The following is a 24000-nucleotide window of genomic DNA, read 5'->3' as shown; positions in this document are numbered from 1 at the left end:
TTTCAGGGCCGTGTGGCCTGGGCCACGCCGAGGCCTTTATCCCTGTCACACTCCGCTGCTGGTGCTGTTGGGGGGGGGGCACTCCACCGGGTAGGGCATCACTCAGAGGGGGGGTCTGAGGAAATGAATCCTGTCTTTCTTGGATAGACAAACTCTGCCTGTCCGCCCAGATCCAGCACCCCCTGCCAAAGTCCCCTGCTCCAGCCAGAGAAAGGCTCCATGCCCGAGCGAAGGGGGGGGGGGGTCCACACCCCCACACACCCACCCCCCCCCTCTGGCAGTACTGTGAAAGCAGTCATCTCCAAAAAAGTTACACTTGTGCTGTGACAGCTGCCGTGTTCCCTCAGCGTTACAGCAACGTTTCCACCACGCTACAAACAAACATCACTGTAACATAACACAAACATCAGGAGAATGTTTCGGCTGCGCTGGCTGGCGGTGTGTGGATTATCTGCTGAGTTTTACAGCGGGGCTGTGTGCTGTTCACACTGGATTATTGGAAACGTGGGAATCATCACAGGGTTAGAGTTAGGGTGAGGCCCTGTCCCTGCTACGCAGTGGGGCTCTCTCTGCTACGCAGTGGGGCTCTCTCTGCTACGCAGTTTGCTGATTTTTCCCCCCGCCAAGATGTAGTCCCCTCAGTGTGCAAACCCAAGAACCTGCCCCGAAATCACTCGTGTCACGTGACTCTGGTGTGGACACATGATCGTGGGCTTTACTGCTTGTGAGCTGTGGATTAGGGGGCGTGGCAGAGCAGGGTGGAGAGAACAGGCTGAGCAGAAACATCATCAATAGATTGACTGGGAGTGGGGGGGGGGGCAGCGTGAGAGTGGGTCAGTGTCTCTTTCACAACCCCCCCCCCCCATAAAACTCACTCCACCCCACATGCACACTCCCCCAGAGCCCACCAGGAAGGGGCTGTCTCCCAGGCAACCCAAAATATCAGATTTAAGATCGATAAGCGGAGCTCGGCTGTATGACAGGTTAATGGTTTTTGGGGAGGCTGTGGTTACACTGTGTGGCCTGTTGGTCACATGGGGCTGAAGATTAAGATTACATCAAGCAGACACAAGCCAGCATCTCCTAATCCCTGCCCCCCACCCCGGCCTCAGGAACAGAGACTGACCTCACATACATACGTGTGGTGGTGGTGGTGGGGGGGTTATGACAGCAAGTGTGCAAAGATTTTTTATGATGCAGAGATGGTAGGGTAGTGTTGACCCCAAATCAAAGCTTCTCTGAAGGGAGGCTGATTGTGCAGTTACAGGCCAGTAGGTCAGTCACATGAGGGTGGGGGGGAGGGTAGGCACTGATTGCCTCTGAATCATCTGATATCAGACTAAAACTACATTTTTTTGTGGAATATAGATTTATTTATTTTGCTTCTGCAGAGAATAATCTCTGTGTTGACTGTCGGACACAGAAATGGATTCATAAGGGTGATGTTGTGGGGGGGGGGTCATGTAGGGATCTTCCGAGGGCATGTCAGGAGGGTCAGAAGGTCAGAGGTTCCTCATCAGAGGTTCCTCATCTGTCCTCTGACTTCCTGTCCTCTGGCTGGGATTCCAACAGTGATTGATAAGCTGTATAGTGTACAGACCCTGGGAGACCAAGCACACCCGTGCAATCCACTGTCGACAGTTTGTATCAAATCTTACCCAGCTACCAACGCTAAATAAGGTTGCCAGGTACAGGTGATTACTGAAAGGCAAATGGGGAGTATCGCCACGGCCACCGTGTCACCTTCAGTGGGGTGGGGCTTGCTGAGATCCCTCTCCTTCTCCCCTCCCCTGGCTGTCCCTGTCTTTAGCTCTGAGTGCCAATTACAGCCTGCTGGAGGCAGTCTTTAATTATGCCCTCTGTGGGCCCGCATCTGTGTGATATATTTAAATATGTGTCAAGGCGTGAGAGAATATCTGCTCTCCAAGATAAATAACAAGTTTGAGAACTGGGTCTGAGGCAGACATGCAATGCATGTTGCTGCACTGGCTTACTGTTAAACTGCCTTGGTTTTTCCACACGCTTTTAGCACACTTTAACCTCATGCCAATAATGCAAGATGATATTTAGTTGGAGATCAAAGGAGAAGACATATTTACTGAAACTATTTGGGCTCAACGCCTTCCTCAAGGGTACAGCAGCAGGACCCCACTTTGGGTTTAATTCTGCAACCCTCTGCTGGCTGGCTCTTTATCCTCCATGTTACTCTGCCACTCTGTGTGGACCTTGCCCTTGCTGCCCGGGGCCGAGCTTCAGCTTTCATTTCTGCATTTCTGATTTAAATATAAAGTGCTGCTGCCAGTCCCTGGCCACTGAGCTCCGGACGGATGGAAGGTCTGTGAAGGTGTGCGCTGATCTGCAGTCACCGGGACTAGGCTGCGACCCCACCCTCACCTGTCAGACTGCAGTCTTCCAATTGCCATTGTGGGGGTCCTCCGGAAGGACACACCAAAACGTCAGACGTGATTAAGGAAAGCACAATGTCTCATTCTAATTCCTTTTAGCGCGACTTTTGTTTTCTTCTGAGGGGATATTTTTCTGCTCCCCAGAGGACGTTACTGCCTTGTTTTTTTGCACCACTCGACTGCAGTTTCAGTCCAGGCAGTGAGGGAGGAGAGGAGAGGGAGGATGCGATTGTATTCCCTCTCCACTCTGTGCTGGCGCGGGATCGCGGTTTCCTTTCCTTCGCACGAGAGCAGCTCCTCTGCAAACAAGTGAAGCACAACAAAAGTGGAAGAAACCAGCGTGCAGAAGGAAGGTTCTGCTTCTCAGTCCCTGTGGAAACCGCGATCGAGGGCCGATTACGCTGGATGCGCACGCAGCACGTGCTCGCTGGCATCCTCCGGAGAATTCGGGAAAAGTTCGAATTCAGGGCAGCCGGAGAATCACGGTCTTGCTCCTTCAAGTCCCGGGACAGATAATGCCCTCTTCATGCCCCAAGTCATATCAGATGATAATTAGTCATAACATTACCTGTAATTTCACTGAAATCTGTAGCGCTGTCGTTACTGCCAGCTTTATCAAAAATGAAAGTGTAATCTCCAATCTGCATGCAGCCCTGGAGAGGCGTCTGAAGCGGAATATATTTTAAAATCAAAAATTTCATCACAGTAGGCTATGGACTGGTCGTCTCTACTTAATATGGATGTCAGACCTTATAGGACGTGATTTCTCAAGTATAATATCCCAGTGGAAAATACTCTCGTGGTTATTCTAGTCTCAGTGGTCTCCAATGGAAACGCCTATTTTAAGCGCCACACAGGAACACACAGGTCTAGACCTTTGCTCTTGGGTAATATTATTTTAAACAAAAAACGGGTAGCATGTGCTTTATTACATCATGGAGGAATATTGCTCATTAATGTGTGGTATTTATTGCAGTATAGTTATAAATATCATAGCTTTTGTCCGGGTTATTGTTGGGCAGTCGCCGTCTCTAATTTGACAACTTGTGTGATTGCTGATGCGCGAGAAAAGAAGGGGACGGTTCTGCTCCGTTCCACAAGACAAGAGAGAAGTGAAGCTAAAATCCGGGTCCCTTCTCCCCTCCCATCCCCCTTCACTCCTCGGAGCTGAACAGTGCTGCCTCCCGTTTCTGAGCTCGGCATTAGATCGGCGGCCAGGGCTGTGTGCGCGCACGGACGCACTCCCGATCAACAGGAGCAGTCTCAGCGCGAGGGAGCAGTGGGCACACCAGCGCGTGCTCTGTCCTGCACACGGCCAGCACTTCGAAGTCTTTCCTAATAATTTTATTCGCTCCTGTCCGATTCGCATATTTTTCCTTTTCCAGCAAGCCACGTAGGAGCGGACACGGATGGATGTGGTGATTGCAGTTTTATCGTTTTGCCCACACCCCTCCTGAAAGAAAGACTGGTCGGAGCTTACGGCTGCGCTGGCCGCACGGGGAGAAAGTGGCACCGGGGAAAACTGCGAGTCAGATCGGGAAGACATCGCCTGGAGTAACTGTGGATGTACTGTTACCCGAAAGACTTTCGCCTCTTTCCGTACTTTTAAATAGATGACTGGAAGCCGGATTCGGGATTTGGAATTGCCTCGGCTGATACCACACCAAGCGGCAGACATGTATGTAGCGTTACTAAAACACGTTTTATATCGTAGCTCTTTTCTCAAGCACGTTAGGTGTTCTCCGTATCGGCTGCGGGGCAGTGCTGTGTGGGTTTTATTTTCCCAATGAAATATATGAGGCACACGAAGGAAGGGCCTTGTAAAACGAAAACAGCGCCACTAAGCAAACAAGCGAGCGTGAATAACGTGTAACTGTGAGTCAAATGAGTTTCCATGCACTTCCATTTTAGACTGTCGTTCCGTCCAGAGTTGCAGTACACAGCTGAAACGCCGGATCGGATTGTCATGGTGTCTGGAAGGGGAACCGCTTCAACAGACCCGATTTAGCAGAAAATCCGCTCCTAACCCGACTCTTGGCAGGGCAGACGGGGAGTGTGGTTGTGGTTTAGCGCGCTGAATGAGAAAGCTGATGATGACAAAGGGGGTCTTGTCTGTTCCTGGGCTTGGTTTGAATATGTAATGAAGGTGATAGAAGTGTCTATAACCGCTGGCATTAAAGCACACGCTGTCGCGGGGAATCCGCAAGCTCCGTGTTTATTTTTAAACAAAGAAGCGAGGATTCATTTGGCACAGAGCGTAAAACTGCAACAAACAATTTCTCCGAGCGAAAGGACCAAAGATTTTTTTACCCCAAAAGTCGTGCGTGAAGGGTGTTCTCCTTTAAAAAGAAAGAAAGAAAGATGGCCTGTTTAGTTCATCCTCTTTGGAACAAATTAGTCTTTCTGCTCCGTTGCTATTGCGAATATCCTTGTTGGCCGGCTAATCCCGTGTACTAATCCTTCTGTTGACTTTTTTAATACCAATGCAAGGGAATGTAGTAGAGTCCTTCCAGCTACTAATTTCGTAATGTCATTTCTTCTTTGTTTACGTTGGCGTCCCATCATAGAGTTATTTCTTTTTATGACGAATGTGGCAACGCTATTTTAAGAGCGCATCGACAATAGAAAGAGTTTCACAACATTGGAAACACTGCCATGACCATTCCATAAGACGTGGACAGCAGATCCCGTGTATCTTCAGTCCGGGGCGGTGGCGACATCTAAGGAAAGATTTGATTTCTAACATTCTCGTCAAGTGTGAAGCCATTGGCTCATATTGGTCAGGTACCTTATAATGGCATCATCTAGCCCTGTACGAGTCATTCGGATGATGATCATTCCTTAAACGTTTTCAGGTGTAGATCGAAGACATCAAAACTGCACACATTGTTACAGTACATAAATATTGTGTCAGCTGTAAATAACAGGTGAATACATTTGCTTTGACACCTAGAAAGTAGCTAGTTATTCCAGGAGTTTCAAGACATCAGCAGAAATGACTCAATAATTCATGACAAAAAAGAGCACTTAGCATAGCAAGTGTCAAAGAAGCCGGACATTCTTGGGTAACGCAGGGAGGTAGTGAGTTAGTGTAAATCTGGTCAGTTTGTTCCTGGAAGGTTGTGGTGTGTGAGAAACTGTGAAGCCGCATGGTAGAGTTAGTGAGGTGGTTTGGCCGTGGCTGTAGGACTGTGATGGTAAAATGACTGTTCAGCCTGTTGCAGTGGTAACAGGTATGAGGACTGAAACCACTCACATAGATGGGGGGAAAAAACAGAAAGTAACCCCCCCCCCCCCCCCCCCCCCCCTGCTCGCCGTCTCACACCCCTGCCCCACCCTCTCCCTTGGCCTCGCCGGACCGGGCGGTCGAGCCGCAGTGAGGGAGCACCCGTGGGGAAATTCGGGCCTTGTGGGGAATTATCTGGGCCGCACAATCAGGCCTTTGTGTGCGGCTCAGCAGCTGAGGGGCCTAATTTAGCTAATGATTCGATCAACAAAAACAATTATGATGAAAGGGATACGTGCGGGGGGGGGCACACACACACATGCATTCTCTCGCACACACACACACACATACACTCACGCACACACACACACACACATACACTCACGCACACACACAGCAGCTATGGGAATTTTCTCTGTCTTCTGGCTTTGACAGGCAGGGCGTTTGGGAGCAGTTTGTTGACAGTGGTGTGGTGCAGGGATGTAGGGGGTGGGTCTCTTTTCATTGTTTTTCAAACGGGGGGTGCATCTTGTTGCGTAACGTCTCTGTGTTGAGGTCCACGTCCGCACACTTAGACTGTTATCCACCTCCGTGCCAGTCAGGCTAGGTTTCGGAGTCGGGCGAGCGGGTTTGGTTGGGTTTAGGTAGCTGTCAGTCAGGTTCGGTTGGGTTTCAGGTTGGTTGTTTCCGGGGTGGAGGGCAGCAGGAGAAGCTGTCCCCTCTGAGGGGGATGGGGGAATGTGTTTATGTGGATCCCTCCTGCTCACTGTCAGCCACTGTGGAGTATCTCCATGCCAGGGTCATGTGATTGGGGCACAGACTGCATTGCCCCTTGAGTGCTGGGACTGTGGCCATGCTGGGCCTCCCTGCTGATTGGCGGGGGGAGGAGAGGGTCAGCAGGGGGTGCACAGGGTGTATATTGGCAATACCCAGGCCCTGCTGTAATTAGGAAGGGGTGAGGGGTGCTCCAGAGATACAGGCCTCAAAGTATCTGTACTGGTGTCACATGGAGGGGAGGCTTCTGAGACACCCATAAATGAAAGGTAGACATGATGTGGCAGCAGTGTGGTGTAGCGGTAAGGAGCAGGGCAGCAGTGTGGTGTAGCGGTAAGGAACAGGGCAGCAGTGTAGTGTAGCGGTAAGGAGCAGGGCAGCAGTGTGGTGTAGCGGTAAGGAGCAGGGCAGCAGTGTGGTGTAGCGGTAAGGAGCAGGGTAGCAGTGTGGTGTAGCGGTAAGGAGCAGGGCAGCAGTGTAGTGTAGCGGTAAGGAGCAGGGCAGCAGTGTGGTGAGGAGCAGGTTGCAGGTCCATTCCCAGGTGGACACTGCTGCTGTACTCTTGGGGGAGGTACTTAATCAGAACTGCCAGAACTGTTATATCCAGCTGATTAACTGGATGTTGAATGTAAGAATGGTAAGCTATTGATAATCCCTCTGGATAACAGCATCTGCTAGGCAAATGTGATGTAAAGTAATGTACACTGTCTTTTTGTTACCTAATGACTGTGTGTGCTAATGAGTGAGAGAGAGAGTGGTGTGTGTGTGTGTGTGTGTGTGTGTGTGTGTGTGTGTGTCCGTGTCCCACCAGCCCTCTCTGACACAGACACTGGCAGCTGTAAGTGCTGCACAGTCATCTGCCTGTCCGGAGCCACGCCTTGCTGAGGTCAGGGAGCAGAGCTGCTCCCCTCTGCTGCCAGCTTCCAGTGCCCCACTCACATTTACATTCAGAAGCTGGATATGGAGTTTTCTTCACTGAGTTCTAATCTAAAAGAGTGTGTGTGTGTGAGTGTGTGTGAGTGTGTGTGAGTGTGTGTGAGTGTGTGTGAGAGTGTGTGCGTGTGTGTGTGTGAATCAGATGTTGCTGTGGTCTCACTCTGAAGTACCTGTTCTGTAGGGCCTTTTCATTTCTTGGTATTAGTGGGTGAATAATGACAGGCTGGCAAAAGGATTCCAGTGTTATTACACACACACACACACACACACACACACACACACACGTAAACATGCACACAGATGCACACACACACAGCATGCGTTGTCTTCTGGGCCATGTGTACCCTCAGGTTAATAGCTTCCCGTGGGCTACTGTTTTCCTGTGTGTTCCTGCACCTTGCTGGTGTCACAGCTAATTAAACACACACACAGACACACACACACATGCACCCTCCTCCTCCTCCTCTAACAGCGCACTTCGGTGTGTAATGAGCGTGTTGATGGGTCCTGGGGCGGGGAGTTGTCCCCAGGTGTCGTTGTGCCACCCACGGTGCCCTGCTTTCCCATCCCTGCTCTGTGAGCGGAGTGTTCCGCGTGTCAGAACGGCGTTCCGCGTGTCAGAACGGCGTTCCGCGTGTCAGAGCGGCGTTCCGCGTGTCAGAGCGGCATTCCGCTTTGTAGAACAGCTTTCTGCTCAGGACGTCACGGCAGAGGCCCGTCCCCTTTCCCCCGCAGAGCAGCGGGCAGCGTGTGGGGCGCTCCGGCAGGGAGCTGCCTCTGTGACGGCCCTGTTACAGGGGCCAGCTGCAGCGCGGTCAGCTCCAGCCTGGCCGCGTGGCTCAGAGTGGCACAGCACGCGCTGTCCGTGTCCGTACATGCTGTCAGTGTTGGGACTTTGTGTAGCACAGTGCATGTTGTCTGTGTTTTTCTCACAGTGAGTGCGGCGGTTATGAATGGAGTGAGTTTGATACAGGCTCCTTTGTCCCAGCAGGCGGCCTTGAACTCATCCTGACCGTAATCAACCCCCCACCCCCCATCCCCGGTTCTCCCGCTCTGTCGTCCTCGCTCTGCGTCCCTGTTTGGTGTCCTCTCTCTCAGGTCCGAGCGGTTGGGCGGTGAGAGCCCAGATGACATCACAGTGGAGCAGGCAGGAGAGGGAGCTGCGGCAGCGTGTCACGGCTGCAGCCTGGGCCCTGCTGCTGTGTGTCATTACTGTGTGTTATTGCAGTGTACCGTTACCGTGAGCATTTCTGTAGCATATCATTACTGAGGAGGGGCCCAGGGTGCAGCTGCACCGAGTGACTCACAGTCTCTCTGATGCAAGCAAAACACACACACACACACACACACAGACGATCAGAGATGCAGACACACACAGATGCTCAGAGATGCAGAGACACACACACACACTCGCACACACAGACCCTCAGAGATGCAGAGACACACGCAGACACACACAGACACACACACACACTCACACACACAGACAATCAGAGACACACACAAACACAGACGCTCAGAGATGCAGAGACACACACACAGACACACAGACATGCTCAGACATGCACAAACAGGCGCACACACAGAAAGAAAGAAAGAAAGAAAGAAAGAAAAAATATAGACTCAACACACAAACAAACCAAAAGCAGTTGAGACAAGGGCAGACAAACCCAAGGCCTCCACAGGACAGCTCATAGCTCATAACCAACATAACCTTCCCAGCCTGGACTCCAGCCCACAGCACAAACGCAGACTCGCTGGAACACGAGCGCTCACCATCAGGACAGCGACATCCGGCCGTCAGCGCACAGCCGTGGCCATTGGACTGTAATCCTGCCACTCAGGCTTCACAGCCAATCACAGACCCCTCTGAGAGAGGTCAGGGGAGCAGGGGCGGGTGGGTGACGGGGTGGGCCTGGTTTTAGGGGAGTCACAGAGAGACTTGTGGGACCAGGCCTGGGGAGCAGGGATGGACATCGCCATGACAACAGAAGGATGCCACCAGGTGCTTCTGACAGATCTGGCAAAGACAGATGACCTTCAACTGCCACCCCCTCTCCCTTTCTGGTTGTCTCTCTTTTCATTTTGCTTCTGTTTTATCTAAATTGATAAAGTAAAGCTGTCTTTCATTTCAGATTAAATTTCAACATCTTGACATGCATTGATGAAAGATGGAGAACGACAGTCAACAATGCATCACTATGCAGACAGACCTGGCAGCTTTCAAACTGAGTAAAAAAATGAAGTCGAATGAGAATTGAATGAATGAAAAATAATAATAATAATAATATCTCTCTCCTGCGCTCTCGTCTCATTCTTTCTCTCTGTGTTCCTCATCCTCTTGCCCTTAGACACAGTTGCCATAGAGTCGTTGAGTTCCTGATTGGCCGGGGGGCACGCGCTCTCTGCAGCAGCAGGCTTTGCAGGCTAATCTGCTTATGTGGGCCACGGCCCTGCAGAGGCTGTCTGCGTCAGGAGGGGAGCGCTGACCGCAGGTGGAGCGCAGCATGACCTCACGGATGCAGGCACACAGCTGCCGAGCTGAGCTCCAGTAACGGGCGTCTGCCTGCGCAGACACCAGTGAGGGGGAAGCTGCCTGTGTTAGAGAGGAGCAGAGACTGAGGAGTGCTCTCTGAGAGGAGGACAGACTGTGAGTGTTATCTCTGAGAGGAGGACGGACTGAGTGTTAGAATGGTCTCTGAGAGGAGGACAGACTGTGAGTGTTATCTCTGAGAGGAGGACGGACTGAGTGTGTTAGAATGCTCTCTGAGAGGAGGACAGTCTGTGAGTGTTATTTCTGAGAGGGGGACAGTGTGTGAGTGTTATCTCTGAGAGGAGGACAGACTGTGAGTGTTATCTCTGAGAGGAGGACGGACTGAGTGTGTTATAATGCTCTCTGAGAGGAGGACAGTCTGTGAGTTATCTCTGAGAGGAGGACAGTCTGTGAGTGTTATCTCTGAGAGGAGGACAGACTGAGTGTTAGAATGGTCTCTGAGAGGAGGACAGTCTGTGAGTGTTATCTCTGAGAGGAGGACAGACTGTGAGTGTTATAATGTTCTCTGAGAGGAGGACAGACTGTGAGTGTTATCTCTGAGAGGAGGACAGACTGTGAGTGTTATCTCTGAGAGGAGGACAGTCTGTGAGTGTCATCTCTGAGAGGAGGACAGACTGTGAGTGTTAGAATGCTCTCTGAGAGGGGCGGTGTTTTGCTCCAGGGCAGAGATGGTTCCCTGCATAGTGTTGAAGGCAATGCGGTTGGTATGTCTTCTGGTCCTCAGGGTTTTTGGCACCTTGACCCCACCTCCCCCTCCACCCCCTAGGGTAACCAGTGACACGCAGGCAAGCATGTTTACATCATCATTCTCCGCCCTGAGTGAAACTCCACACTGCTGCCAGATACTGGGACGGGGGGGCAGGGGGAGAGGGCCTGGGGGGGGGCCCAGAGTGCATCATTTGTCTGTTTAGAGTTTAACTGCCATCACATTTCAGACTGGTGTTCCAGGTATGAGCTGTACAGGTGAGTTAGGTGCAGGTGCACAGGTGAAAGGTAACCCTAGCCCTAGTGCGGCTCAGGTGTGAGAGGGCTGGGGTTCACCATCAGCCAGTGGGGTACGGTTTGAGCCTGTGAGCCAGTGACACAGCTGTGTGGCACCCTCACAGACACGCACACACACCTTTAAAGTGCTTTGTGCTGGGTAACGGAGCAGCCAAACGGATCCGAGGCTCTGAGATTTGTAGCAGAGATACAGGGACAATGAGATGTTAATCTTTGTTGTTTCGCTCTCCGAAGTCCTCACTCCGCATTCCAGCACCTTCAGCTCACTGTCCGTCGGTGGCTTCATCTGGTAGGAGACGTCTGATTGGCTGTGAGGCTCGATATCTGTGGCACTATCGCTGGCTGCCGCTGGTGGGAGTCGAAGGTGGATTACACGGTTGGTTGTGAGCGGTAATTAGCACTCTGGTGTAATTACTGGTGGTTTTAGCCATCTGAGAGCCATTTCGCCAGGTCTCAGTCAGAAGCACAGAGCGCTCTCGGTCCTGCCTCAGGGGCCTATAATCACATAATCACATGTTAAAGGGGGCTTCAGGGGTTAAGACCAGTCACGGAGTTTATTGGGTGAGCAGGTTTTTTCTTTGTGTTCGTTTCCTGGAAGCATCCCAAGCTAAGCGGCACGTTAACAAAGACTTCAGAAGTTTAGGAAGCCTGAAATATCTTATTGTGCAACGCTGTGTGCATGCACGTGTGTGAGAGGAGGCCGTGCGTGTGTGTGCGTGTGTGTGCGTGCACGTGTGTGAGAGGAGGCCGTGCGTGTGTGTGCGTGTATGTATGGGGGTGGTCTTTGTGTTTGCGTGTGTGGTTGAGTGTGCGTGTATGCGAGTGTGTGTGTGTGTGTGTGTGTGTGTGTGTGTGTGCGTGTGTGCGCGCTTTTCAGGAAGGTTCATTGGGCTGAGGGAGAGAGTTTCTGCTGGCTCTGTTGAGAGTGGATGTATTGCTTAAATGTGTTTCTGTGTGGAAAGCACAGAGCATGATGGGACAGAGGAACGGGTCATGTAGTGTGTCAGCAGGCGTAGGGGAGGGGCATGTTGCTGTGACAGCGTCCTAATGGTCAGAGTATAAAGCAAACTGAATGGTGATTGGCTGCGCAGTACCTGGTCATAGACATACTGTCGATGTTCATTGATGCACTCATGGAATGAATACTTACAATAAACATAAAAATTATTTCAAAAGTAGTTCAGCGTGTGGGAAGCATGTCCAGTAGATATTGGATGCGTTTCCCCTCAGATATGATTTTGAGGGGGTTGAAGGTCAAAGGGCAAAGGGCATACAGCGAGAGAGAGATGGGATGGGCACCCAGCAGCTCCTCTTACGCCCGGTGGGGGGTAACCCTGGTGACACCTGTCTGCAGCCACTGCTGGATCGATCAGACTCACCCCGGAGCACCGATCGATTGATGTGATCGATGACAGGGTGCAGTACCAGACTCTGAACGGGTGCAGGGAGACCCCTGATCTGTTGCCTCAGAATGTGCCTGTGGGTGAGCAGGAGGGGTTTGAGAACGTGTTCGGGGTCCAGGGCGCCCCTCCTCAGAGTGAGACCCCCCGCTGTCAGAGATGGGCACCAACGCACAGGAGGTCCTGTGACGGCCACTTTACACCAAACCCATTTTAGCTTTAGCGTGGCTCCCTGGCTTTCTCCACAAGGCGTCTGAGATTTTCAGGTTCAGTTCTAGGCAGTGCTGAGTGGTGCCATTCTGGGCTCATCGTGGGCTCCGGGTGGGGGGGCTGCTCCGGGGCGGGTCAGTGTGGAGGAAACAGAGGTGCGCTGAGTTTTGGAGGTTAGTTTGGTAGGACAGACAGACAGACAGAAGAACAGGAGCAGATACGGGAGTTTAGCTGCATCTGATGGCATACATATGCACAGACAGGGAGGCAGACCACACACACTGTGAAGGCACGCAGTCATCAGGTCCTGTAAGCTGTTAGTCACTCTCGGGACAGCAGACAGAGAGAGGCCCGGGGCAGAAGCCTAATTACTGTAATTGGTGAGGCAGGCATTCCTCTGGCTTCGTTAAGCGGCTGGCGTTACGTTCATTAAAACTGGAAGCGAAAGAGCTTCTGCTGTCACATCCCTTTCCTGGAACCTACCATCACCCAGCGCTGCGCCCACGGCTCTGTCTGTTTCTCTCTCTCTCTCTCTTTCTCTTTTCTCTCTGTCTGTGTGTCGCTCTCTGTCTCTGTCTCTATCTCTCTGACTCTCATTAAAATAGATGGAAAAATTATTTTAAAAATTAAATGAAATTATAAGACGCAAAGCGCATGCATCTGACGGGACAGGGGCACACAGTTCTCACAGTAACACGCCACGGCCTGGCCGCACGCAGACGCGCACGCACACACACACACACACGCAGACGCGCACGCACACACACATGCAGATGCGCACGCACACACACACGCACACACGCAGACGCGCACACACACATGCACACACGCACGCGCGCACACACACACACACACATGTCCACACATACACACACACACGCGTGTTTTCACACACACACAGACGCAGGCGCACGCATATCCACACGCTTCCCCCCGTGAGAGCGAGCACTGTGTGTCGTGGGCCCGCAGACAGAGGCTGTTCCTGAAATAGAGAGGATCATTACTGCCCTTTTCTCTCTCTCTCCGTTTTCTCTGTCTGAGGAGTGAAACCCACTTCCTGCGTTCCTCAGACGAGGAATAGCTTTCTCAGTGAAACATGATTTTTTTTCTGTTGTGATTCTAGATATCATGCTGCAGATTTATGAGGACCATGTTTAATTTCGGCTGAGTTTTTCGCCAACTCAGCCCCCTTCCGGACCACCCCCACCCCCATCCCCACCCCCCATACAGGGGGACAGGAATGCTGAGATTTTGGCTGTACTCATTCCTCTTATCTCAATGACACAAGCTCAAACAAAACACATTACCAGCCAAACTTGGAAAAATTAATTTCCTTGAGTTTGACAACTATAATTACATTATCCAAGATTTGTAAGTAACTGCATTACTTGCTAATTTTTTGAAAAATGTTGTATTGTGTGTTATTTATTTCTCAATGACTCATCCACCGCACAGTTTCTCCCCTCAAAGTGAAGCTTGCTGTGTCATGTGGCCGTTTTCTTACTCGCCACAGTCAGGACCCTGACCCACCAATATCCCATAATGCTCTTGTCAGATTAAGGTCAGTGAAGCAGGGCGAAAGTCCAGAAGGTTTAGCCAGTGACGCGGCACTCTTCACCTGGAGAGGAGGAGGGGGGCGCGGTCGTGTCAGCTGTGTGATGTCACTCTGTTGGGGTCCACATAGAGGGTGGGGCTCTAAGTCATGAGTGATGTGTGGAGTGGGGGGCCTGGCTTTCTGGGGCTGTGGAAGGAGGTCGTGAGGTGAAGTGGGGGAGGAAGGGGGAGGGGTTGGGGCTGTGGAGGGGGCAGATTTAAGGAACAGTTTAAAGATGGCCTCCTGGTTGACTACCTCTCTCCCCAGCCAGTCTGTCAGGGAGCAGAATTTTGCTGCCGCAGCATCTAGTGACACTTAAACCTCTTAGCACCCCAGCTGGGCATTAGAGGGGGGGGGGGGGGGGGGGGGAGTTCACAGGGGTCCGGGAGATCTGACTGCGCTCTGTCATCTGTGTGTGCTAACAAGGTCAGTCATTTTCATCCTCCTCCTCCTCATCATCATCAGTGATAAACAAGTCATGGAGAAACTCGCAAACATCCCTAATTCTGACCCCAGGCAGAATGGGACACTGTCAGTGCATAGGGGCAGTGTGTAGGGCTGTTGTGTGTGTGTGTGCGCATAGGGGCAGTGTGTAGGGCCAGTGTATGTGCGTAGGGGCAGTGTGTAGGGGCGGTGTGTGTGTGCATAGTGGCTGTGCGTCAGGCCGGTGTGTGTGTGCATAGTGGCTGTGCGTCAGGCCGGTGCGTGTGTGCATAGGGGCAGTGCGTCGGGGCGGTGTGTGTGTGCATAGGGGCAGTGCGTCAGACCGGTGCGTGTGTGCATAGGGGCAGTGCGTCAGGGTGGTGGGGGTTGCGGAGTGTGCAGATGTTGGGTTGAGCGGGTTGAGCGGAGCTTGCTGACGCAGCAGGAGGGCGTAGTGAGTCTCAGTGCGTTCTGCACTGTCATCCCTCTATGTGCTGTCCGTCAGCAGGGTTGGATTGCTGGTTGCCCTCAGCTGACGTATCAGGGCATGGCACCTGTGTAGAGCTGTGCCCATGGACTCTGGGAGATGGGCTGGTGCCCATACCTAAACACAGTCAAAGAGGCGGAGTTACAGGTCGCCAACGCCCCCCCCAGTCAGCGACTGTTTGAAAGGATGGCTGAAATAAGGTAAGATGTGCTCGGGCGGGCCTTATCAGCACGGAGCCAGGCACAGCAGGAAGTCTGACCCGCTGGCAGCTCGTTAATCTCCCGCTTTAACGGCCGCGTCAGGAGATGGGGATTGATAGCCGAGGCCGTCGGAGGGCAGGAGCTCATCCCTCCACAGACAGAGAGAGGGAAGTAACCCCGCCGCCGTGGCGTAGCATCGGGGGTGAGTCTACCTCACACCTGCACAGCAGCCGCTTCAGGTGTGTCCACATGGGGGGTGTCCACATAGGGTGTGTCCGTGGGGTGTGTCTGTGGGGTGTGTCCATGAAGAGGTTGTTTGTTGACAGAAATCGCACATGCTGGATCACAGAGGCAGGCCTGGCAGTGGGGCAGCTGCAGAAGGCATCAGACCACAGGGGAGTGCGTCTGTTTGTGTAACCCAGTGAAAAAGGCCCCTGTGTGCTGAAGGAGCGTTCCCCCCCCCCCAACACATGTCAGACTGTGAGTATACTGAGGTTCCCTGTGTGTGGAATCTCAGACATGCTGCAGTCAGAGCTCAGGCACACTTAGCCCCAGAACGTTGCGATCGCAGATGCCCCAGGTCCCCGGGCCTCTCGGGGGCGAAACGCAGGTCGCCCTGCCAGCCTCACAGGGCAGGCCACGCCCCCCAGCTCCCCCACCCCCACAGGGCAGGCCACGCCCCCACCTCCTGCAGTGCAGGCCACGCCCTCCACCTCCTGCAGTGCAGGCCACGCCCTCCACCCCCGCAGTGCAGGCCACGCCCCCCACCCCCACAGGACAGGCCACGCCCCCACCTCCCCCACCCCCACAGGGCAGGCCACGCCCTCCACCCCCTGCAGTGCAGGCCACGCCCTCCACCCCCACAGTGCAGGCCACGCCCCCACCTCCCCCACCCCCACAGGGCAGGCCACAGCCCCCACCCCCACAGGGCAGGCCACAGCCCCCACCTCCCCCACCCCCACAGGGCAGGCCACGCCCTCCACCCCCTGCAGTGCAGGCCACACCCTCCACCCCCTGCAGTGCAGGCCACGCCCTCCACCCCCTGCAGTGCAGGCCACGCCCTCCACGCCCTCCACCCCCTGCAGTGCAGGCCACGCCCTCCACCCCCTGCAGTGCAGGCCACGCCCTCCACCCCCACAGTGCAGGCCACGCCCCCCATCCCCTGCAGTGCAGGCGAGCGCTTGTTTTGGATGTTGCGGCACTCAATGCTGTGTCAGTACTTGCTGAACTTTTTGAGCCAATAAAGCTCATTTTGAATCGGAATGTGAAAGTCGGGGGGGTGGAGGGGGGAGGTGATTAGTAACCAGCATTCCTGTACGGGCCTCGCCTCGCAGACAGACAGGCACGAGCGACTGGGTCGTGGCTTGTGGGCAGGTATTAGTGAAACTGCATGGGTACAGCAGGTTTTGGGGGGGTCAGGAGGAGAGGTTGAGACTGTAGGACTCTGTAGGCTCTGTAGGTCTCCGTGTGTTCGTTGCGGGTGTGGTCAGGTTGTGACAGTTAACGGCAGAACTCCCTCTCGGTTATTCCTTCCTAAATCCTCTTGTCACGATGCCAGTTCCTTGCACCTATTTCCTGGTAGTGGACATGTATGATTAGCTTAATGCACCCGTATGTAACCCCAAACATGATGGGTGTGCACAGTGGTGCTCTGAGTAAGCAGGGTGGATGTGAGGGGCGTTATTGATCTGGCACGTGCGAGTCTGAGCGGTTCTGCCCCGTGAGTGGAGACCCCACAGACTGAAGCTGCATCTCTGCTCTGAGCCGCTGCAGCAGGAGAGTAACGGCCGTGCACACTGCAGGTGGGAGTACGACCACACCTCCATCGCTTACAGTCAGTAGGGATGGAGAGAGGGCGGGAGAGGGAGGGAGAGAGAGAGAGAGGGGGGGGGGTGGCAGAGGGAGCCAGATGCCTAAGCTCTCAGTGACGTCCGTCTCTCTCAGTGCCCAGGTGTCCACCTGAACATGGGACTGACCTGGTTTAGGGCCAGGTGACATTCTGTGAAGTAGTTCCCCCTGTTCTGTGTGTGTGTGTGTGTGTGTGTGTGTGTGTGTGTGTGTGTATGCGCGTGCATTCAGCTCTCTTGCAGGGCAGGGGGAGCAGGGGGGCCCGGGACGCTGGCATGTGAGGTATGAGGGCGTGTGGAGTGGACTGTCAGGGGGGGGCGGCAGAGTGTGGAGCTGCAGACTCCACTGTGTCATCAGGAATGTGCTAAAGGCCGTGTGTGTGTGTGTGTCTGTGTGTGTGTGTGTGTGTGTGTTTCAGTACAGTGCACAGGTGCAGTCTTGCTGTATCTCTTGGTGCAGGGCTCCTTGTGGGCCAACTGACAGCTGTTCCCTGGGAGATAAGCACTCGGATCTCCAGAGACAACTGTTCACTAAATCCCCCTCCCCCCCATGGCATCCACCCTGCCCGATTCCCCATCTTACCCCACACACCATCGCCATAGCAGCAGCACTGCGGGGTCAAGGGTCACAGAGATCCCTCTCTCACTCCCATTGCCGTGTCCGCTTTTTATATCCCAGAATGCACCGCAGCACCCCTCTCATGGGCGATGCAGGCTCACAGCTGCTGAAGTTCTCCGCTGCACTCTGAGATGAAACATTTCAGAGGGTATGCCCATGGAGCACCTCAGCTCCATGAGTGTGAGCTGGTCTGCTCACTACTCTCAGCTGCACACCTAATAGTGTGTGCATGTGCGCGTGCGTGTGCGTGCCTGCCTGCATGTGTGTTTATAAAGTAGGTGCAACAACTTTGACTGTCAAAATGTCCAACAATTAAAAGGGTATTGAAAATTATTGATTACAGATTAATTATGGCAGATCACAGTGCAGACACACAGCAGATAGAGCTGACGATGGCCTTTTCTCTCCTCTCCTCTCCTCTCCCCTCCTCTCCTCTCAGAGAGGGAGACAATGGCTGAGCTTCCAAGCTGTCCACATGGCGGTGGTTTTAGCTCCATCTGTGCAGCTCGCAATGAAAGCAAGCTCTCACATGCGAGCCGGGAAACTCCACCTGCTTCTCCCAGTCACCTTTCTAACACAGGTGTGTCTGTGGTCCTTATCGCTTCACGTGATCATTTTATTGATTTACTTGCTATATCAGTAAATCGTGTTAATTACTGGAATAACTTGTGTCGTATCCAAACACCCAAAGGCGTGGAGCAGCTCACTCTGCAGACTGCAGCACGCTCCTCCTCCCTGAGGCGGTGTGAACCGGACAGGCTGCAGGTGACACACCAGCCGGTTAGCCCACAAAGCTGGCGCAAAACTCGATTTTGGATGGCTTTAACTGTCACCCCCGAATTCTACATGTCCGGTGTTGGGCAGGACTGGGGTGGGGGGGGGATGTTGGGAGGTGTAGCCGTGTGACAGTGACAGTGTGGTGCTGGAGCAGCAGAAGGACGGGGAGGCAGGCTGCTGGCGTCTCTGCGACATGTGCAGGATGTGGGGTGAGGGCTGCTGTTCTCTGGGACGGTGGCGGCTTTATTCGCTCTGTGGGTAGTGTGGTGAGCTCTGAGTGGGAATGTCAGTTAGCTCACCTACTGATGTGATCGTCATGACGAAAGGGGCGGTGTTGACACCAGTGCAGATAAGGACTGGGCGGGCCATGTGACCAGGGGCAATTTGCATGGGAAATGAGGTGTCTGGGTACCAGGCTCTTTCTCTCTCTCTCTCTCACACACACACACACACACACACACACACACACGCATACACTCTTCCCTCATCCGGCCTGCCCCCCAAGCTCAGAGTTCAGTCTGAACCCTACAGCCTGGTAAAATAAACGCCCCCCTGCTCTGTGCTCAGAGTGAATTCAGATGGGGGGGGGGGGCCTCTCCTCTCCTTGCAGACTCACAGCTCTTCCTGACAGAGTTTCCTCCATCTGCTCATCCCGCCCCCTCCTGCTTCTGAGCAACTCCTATTCGCCAGGATCGCTATCACCATCGTCAGGGCCAATCAGTGCTTGCTTGTGTCATTGTCAGCTGTTGCCGCGACTGTCCTCCTCTCTGAATGAGATGAAGATGAGGTGCGTTTTGTCGGAGTGTGTTTGAGGTGCGTCGTGTCCCCCTGCGTCCCTCTGCATCCCTCTGTGGGGCTGTGTGTGTGTTTGAGGTGCGTCGTGTCTCCCTGCGTCCCTCTACATCCCTCTGTGGGGCTGTGTGTGTGTTTGAGGTGCGTCGTGTCCCCCTGCGTCCCTCTACATCCCTCTGTGGGGCTGTGTGTGTGTTTGGGCAGGGAATGGAGCGCGCGACTCCACTTGTCCTGTGTACGTGCTCTGGGGGGTGTGTGTGTGTTTGGGGTGGGGGGGCCTTCCTGTCAGAGAGAAATAAACACAGCGTTTTCCCCCTGAGAGTGAAGCTGGAGCGGGGTGGGGTGGGGGGGCTGGCTGCGTGGGGCGACGTCTCTGAAAAACACATGAAAGTCATTAAAGTTTAATTACAGTGAGAGCGTAGACTCAGTGCTGCGACTCTGGGCTCCAGTAATTGCCGAATAAACATGCAATAGTCTGCTACCCCCCAACATCCCTCTGCATGGCTGTGTGTATCGATACGCTCTCTCTGCGTCGTTCGGGTGGTGTGGGAGGCCTGCCACAGCAGCCTCTGCACACAAACCCTTCCCTGCCATCTAAACGCGTCTGACGCCTGGCCGCTGAATGAGGCTCATTCCCATCTCAAACCTGACAGCCTGACAGCAGACAGCAGCTGCAACTCTGGAACTGTAGAACTCTGGAACTGTAGAACTCTGGAACTGTAGAACTCTGGTGCTCTGGAACTGTAGAACTCTGGAACTGTAGAACTCTGGAACTGTAGAACTCTGGTGCTCTGGAACTGTAGAACTCTGGAACTGTAGAACTCTGGTGCTCTGGAACTGTAGAACTCTGGAACTGTAGAACTCTGGAACTGTAGAACTCTGGTGCTCTGGAACTGTAGAACTCTGGAACTGTAGAACTCTGGTGCTCTGGAACTGTAGAACTCTGGAACTGTAGAACTCTCCCCCTAGAATTCTGTTTGTAAAATGAGCTGTTGCCATGGTGGGGCAGAGCGACGGAATGTATAATTTTTTTGAGTGACATGACTCTCCAGCAGCTCCACATATTCCCCCAGGTTCAGTTCTCCTTTCCCATCGTCCTCTGTGGTAGCAGGATGTGTCCATGTCCAGAGATCTACCCTAACTGCAGGTCTCCAGCGATGGCGGTCTGAGTGCATTCTTACCCTGAGGGTCTCTCGCAGAGTCTCCCTTTATAATCTCACTACATCCCATCAAGCTGCTCCACTCTTCCTCTGCCTGCTGGAATCCTGCTCTGACGCAGCTGCAGCTGCCGCAACCTGCCTGGGACTGGATCCCACAACCCTCTGAGCCAGAATCTATCACTCCTGTACACTCTGCCCTCAGAAGAGTGGCCCAGCAGAACTGCAGATCAGATCAGAACTGAGCCTCGCCCCCACTCTCTCTGTCCTGCTGAGTTTGGTAGTTTCTCAGAGGGAAGCTGTGAGCTGTAGTTTCAGAGGGGGAGTCCGGTTTGGGGATTGCGAGTGGTAGTATTTTGGGGGATTACCAGGGTAAGAGGTGAGGAGGGTTTGCCGGACCTCTGGTGTGCCCTCTCCTTCGCCCCCAGTGGAAACAATGAGCTGGCGGAGCTGGAAGAGGGAGAGGCAGGAAGTGATGTCAGACAGGGAAGCAGGGGGGAAGTGGGAAGGGGAGGAGGGAGCTGAGCTCTGGGCGGACACTGGGCTCCGGTTTCCTGGCAGCGCCTCTCGCTCTCTGTCTCTCCCCGGCTGGAGATGAAGTGGGAGCTGTGGAAAGGCAGCCGAAGCCTCCGGACCCCCGGTGCCTCTCTCACTCTCTCTCTCCTTCCCGGATCTCCCTGTCCCTCTCTCGCTCTCTCCCGTGACTCCAGCCGCCCTCCTCTCCGCCCGCTTGAGACTGGAACTGTGGCAGAGATGTACAGCAGATATGAAGGTACCTTCTAAACGCATCGGGGTTCGGGGTGATGTTAGGAGTGCATGTTTGGAGTGGGGATTTACCCCCAAACAGGACACAGGGACTCAGAGCTGGGATCTTTTTCACTTTCATGTGCTGTGTCAGAGACATGCTCTCCTGTCGTGGTGCGGGAGTCAGTTCTGTAGGATCTTAGTTCTGGATTAGGCAGTGTTTGGTGGAACCTTGGTTCTGGATTAGGCAGTGTTTGGTGGAACCTTGGTTCTGGATTAGGCAGTGTTTGGTGGAACCTTGGTTCCGCATTAGGCAGTGTTTGGTGGAACCTTGGTTCCGCATTAGGCAGTGTTTGGTGGAACCTTGGTTCCGCATTAGGCAGTGTTTGGTGGAACCTTGGTTCTGGATTAGGCAGTGTTTGGTAGGACTCTGTGTTCTTTATGGCAGTTGCATTAGCAGTTTTTGTTAGCAGAGTTAGCAGTGTTAGCAGTGTGTGTTGTGATTGTATTTACGCAAGCGAGGATGGCGTTGTCAGTGATCTGAGCAGTGTATCTGAGGTTGGCGGTGTCAGTGATCTGAGCAGTGTATCTGAGGTTGGCGGTGTCAGTGATCTGAGCAGTGTATCTGAGGTTGGCGGTGTCAGTGATCTGAGCAGTGTATCTGAGGTTGGCAGTGCCAGTGATCTGAGCAGTGTATCTGAGGTTGGCGGTGCCAGTGATCTGAGCAGTGTATCTGAGGTTGGCGGTGTCAGTGATCTGAGCAGTGTATCTGAGGTTGGCGGTGTCAGTGATCTGAGCAGTGTATCTGAGGTTGGCAGTGTCAGTGATCTGAGCAGTGTATCTGAGGTTGGCAGTGTCAGTGATCTGAGCAGTGTATCTGAGGTTGGCGGTGTCAGTGATCTGAGCAGTGTATCTGAGGTTGGCAGTGTCAGTGATCTGAGCAGTGTATCTGAGGTTGGCAGTGCCAGTGATCTGAGCAGTGTATCTGAGGTTGGCGGTGTCAGTGATCTGAGCAGTGTATCTGAGGTTGGCAGTGCCAGTGATCTGAGCAGTGTATCTGAGGTTGGCAGTGTCAGAAGTTAAGGTTTGTTCTTAGCAGTAGCCATGTCAGTGATGTTAGCATTGAAGCTGAGTGTGGTAGTAAGTCAGGTTGATGGTGTCAGCAATGTTCACTGTGTCAGTCAGATTAGCTGTTGTCCTTGACTGGTCCAGTCTATGGTTTGAAGGAAGGCATGTTTGTGTGGGAAGATCGGAGAGTAAACATTTGCCCTCATTCACTGTTTCTTTGTGGAATCTTAGCTCTGCACCCAGCTGGCATTGTCCTGTGTGGAGCTGTGTGTGTGTGTGTGTGTGTGTGTGTGTGTGTGCCTGTGTGTGTTAGTGCCTGTGTGTGTGTGTTAGTGCCTGTGCGCGCGCGTGTGTGTGTTACCTGGCAGAGTGCACAGTGACAATTTGCAAAGGTGAGCCGCCATTTTTGTGCTGAGTGTCGGACACCAGCGAGTGGTTTCAGGGAGGGTAGAAAACTCACTCATTTCCATGGAAACCTAGTGAGGCCGTGCATCATGGGAGGTGGGAGAGGTCATCCTGACTCCAGAAATGAAGCCCCCCCTCACCTGGAAAGGGAGGGACCTGGCTCTGTGTGATGGGGGGGAGAGGGGAGGGGTGGGTGGTACCCACCGTCAGAGTAAATTCCTGAGTAGAACGGAGGCGATTTACAGGGCTGAAAGGTCAGTTGGACCCAAGTGTTTGTTTTTGATCAGAGAAGGAATTTCCCAGGTTGAGTCAGTGGGAGTTTGAAGAAGCCTGATGGGAAATGGGGTGGAGTTCAGGAAGGAGGGCGGGGCTTTGACTTTACTTCCTGCTTTCAGTGTTGTGGATGGGTGGGGGTAGGAAACACACTGGGAGGGACATGGTGTGTGTGTGTGTGTGTGTGTGTGTGTGTGTGTGTGTGTGTGTGTGTGTGTGTGTGTGCGTGTGTGTGTGTGTGTCTTTGTGTGTGCGTGTGTGTGTGGGTGTTCATGTGTGTATTTTTGAGTATATTTAAAAGGGGTTTAAGCCTTGAAAACCCCAGAAGGTTTTTAGCTCAAATCTTGGCTGTACCTCAGTGCCTCTGGCGCTGTAAGGTTGACCTGGGGCTTCCTCAGGTCTGATCACTACAGGAGTGAGAGGGGGGTCTGTGTTTGGGAGTGTGTCGGTCCGTACGTCTCCAGATGCACGGCGACTGTGAGAATCCCGTGGGGGGGTGCTCTGCTGGGGAGCTGTGGGGGGGCTGGGTTGGGTGAACATCGCTTGTTTTCCCCTCTGGGAATTCAAACCCCCCCCCTTTTGTAGAAGGGAGCGCAGAGTCATCTGTTAGGCAGGGCTGGAGATCCCCACACTGCCGTTCCTGAGCCGCATGTCCGGGAGCGTCGAAGGACGCTGTGCTTGCGTGTGTTAAGGGAATGAATCAGCACAAAGGTTTAAAGCATAGCGTGATTCTCCAGATGCACCGGGGGGGGGGGGGCTTGGAGCACCCGAGGCGGCCCTTTGAAGTCGTCCCCCCCCCCCCCCCCCGTGGCATCAGCGAGCGCACATGTGGAAATGCCAAACAAAACGCAATCAGCAGGGAATGCTGGGAAACCTGCTGGGTGAGCGCAGGCACCGGTGGAGGACCTGGGGCTGGATGACAGCGGCAGAAATCAGGATTCGGTATCCGTGACTCGTCCCCCTTGGCTGCGGGGCAGGTGGGGCTGAGGAGCCCCCCCGTTCCCTCCCAGAGCAGGGCTGGCTTAACAAAGCACACACTAACAAGCTGACTCCATGTACCTGGGCGAGGTGATCGTGTCGTACTCCCGTCACAGCTGATTGGGTGAG

The 24000-nt window shown here is 53.5% G+C and overlaps 1 protein-coding gene across 6 annotated transcripts in view; it reads left to right on the top strand.

Moving 5' to 3' along the window:
* The window catches only part of ripor1 (RHO family interacting cell polarization regulator 1), a 67404-nt gene that overhangs the window by 18530 nt on the left and 24874 nt on the right, over positions 1-24000 (top strand). For 2 of the 6 annotated variants that reach the window (XM_036543389.1, XM_036543388.1), the window contains exon 1: positions 20966-21175. The exons of 2 other annotated variants lie outside the window; for them this stretch is intronic. In XM_036543389.1, coding sequence (XP_036399282.1) covers positions 20998-21175 — 178 coding nt within the window. In that variant the 5' untranslated portion in view covers positions 20966-20997. Of the gene's footprint in view, positions 1-3551; positions 4084-20965; positions 21176-23800; positions 23996-24000 lie in introns of those variants that run through there. 2 more of the 6 variants (XM_036543390.1, XM_036543391.1) reach the window with 2 other exon arrangements.

Source organism: Megalops cyprinoides, chromosome 13 (genome assembly GCF_013368585.1).
Source record: "Megalops cyprinoides isolate fMegCyp1 chromosome 13, fMegCyp1.pri, whole genome shotgun sequence".
Lineage (NCBI taxonomy): Eukaryota > Metazoa > Chordata > Actinopteri > Elopiformes > Megalopidae > Megalops > Megalops cyprinoides.
This window is presented reverse-complemented; position numbering and strand designations above follow the sequence as displayed.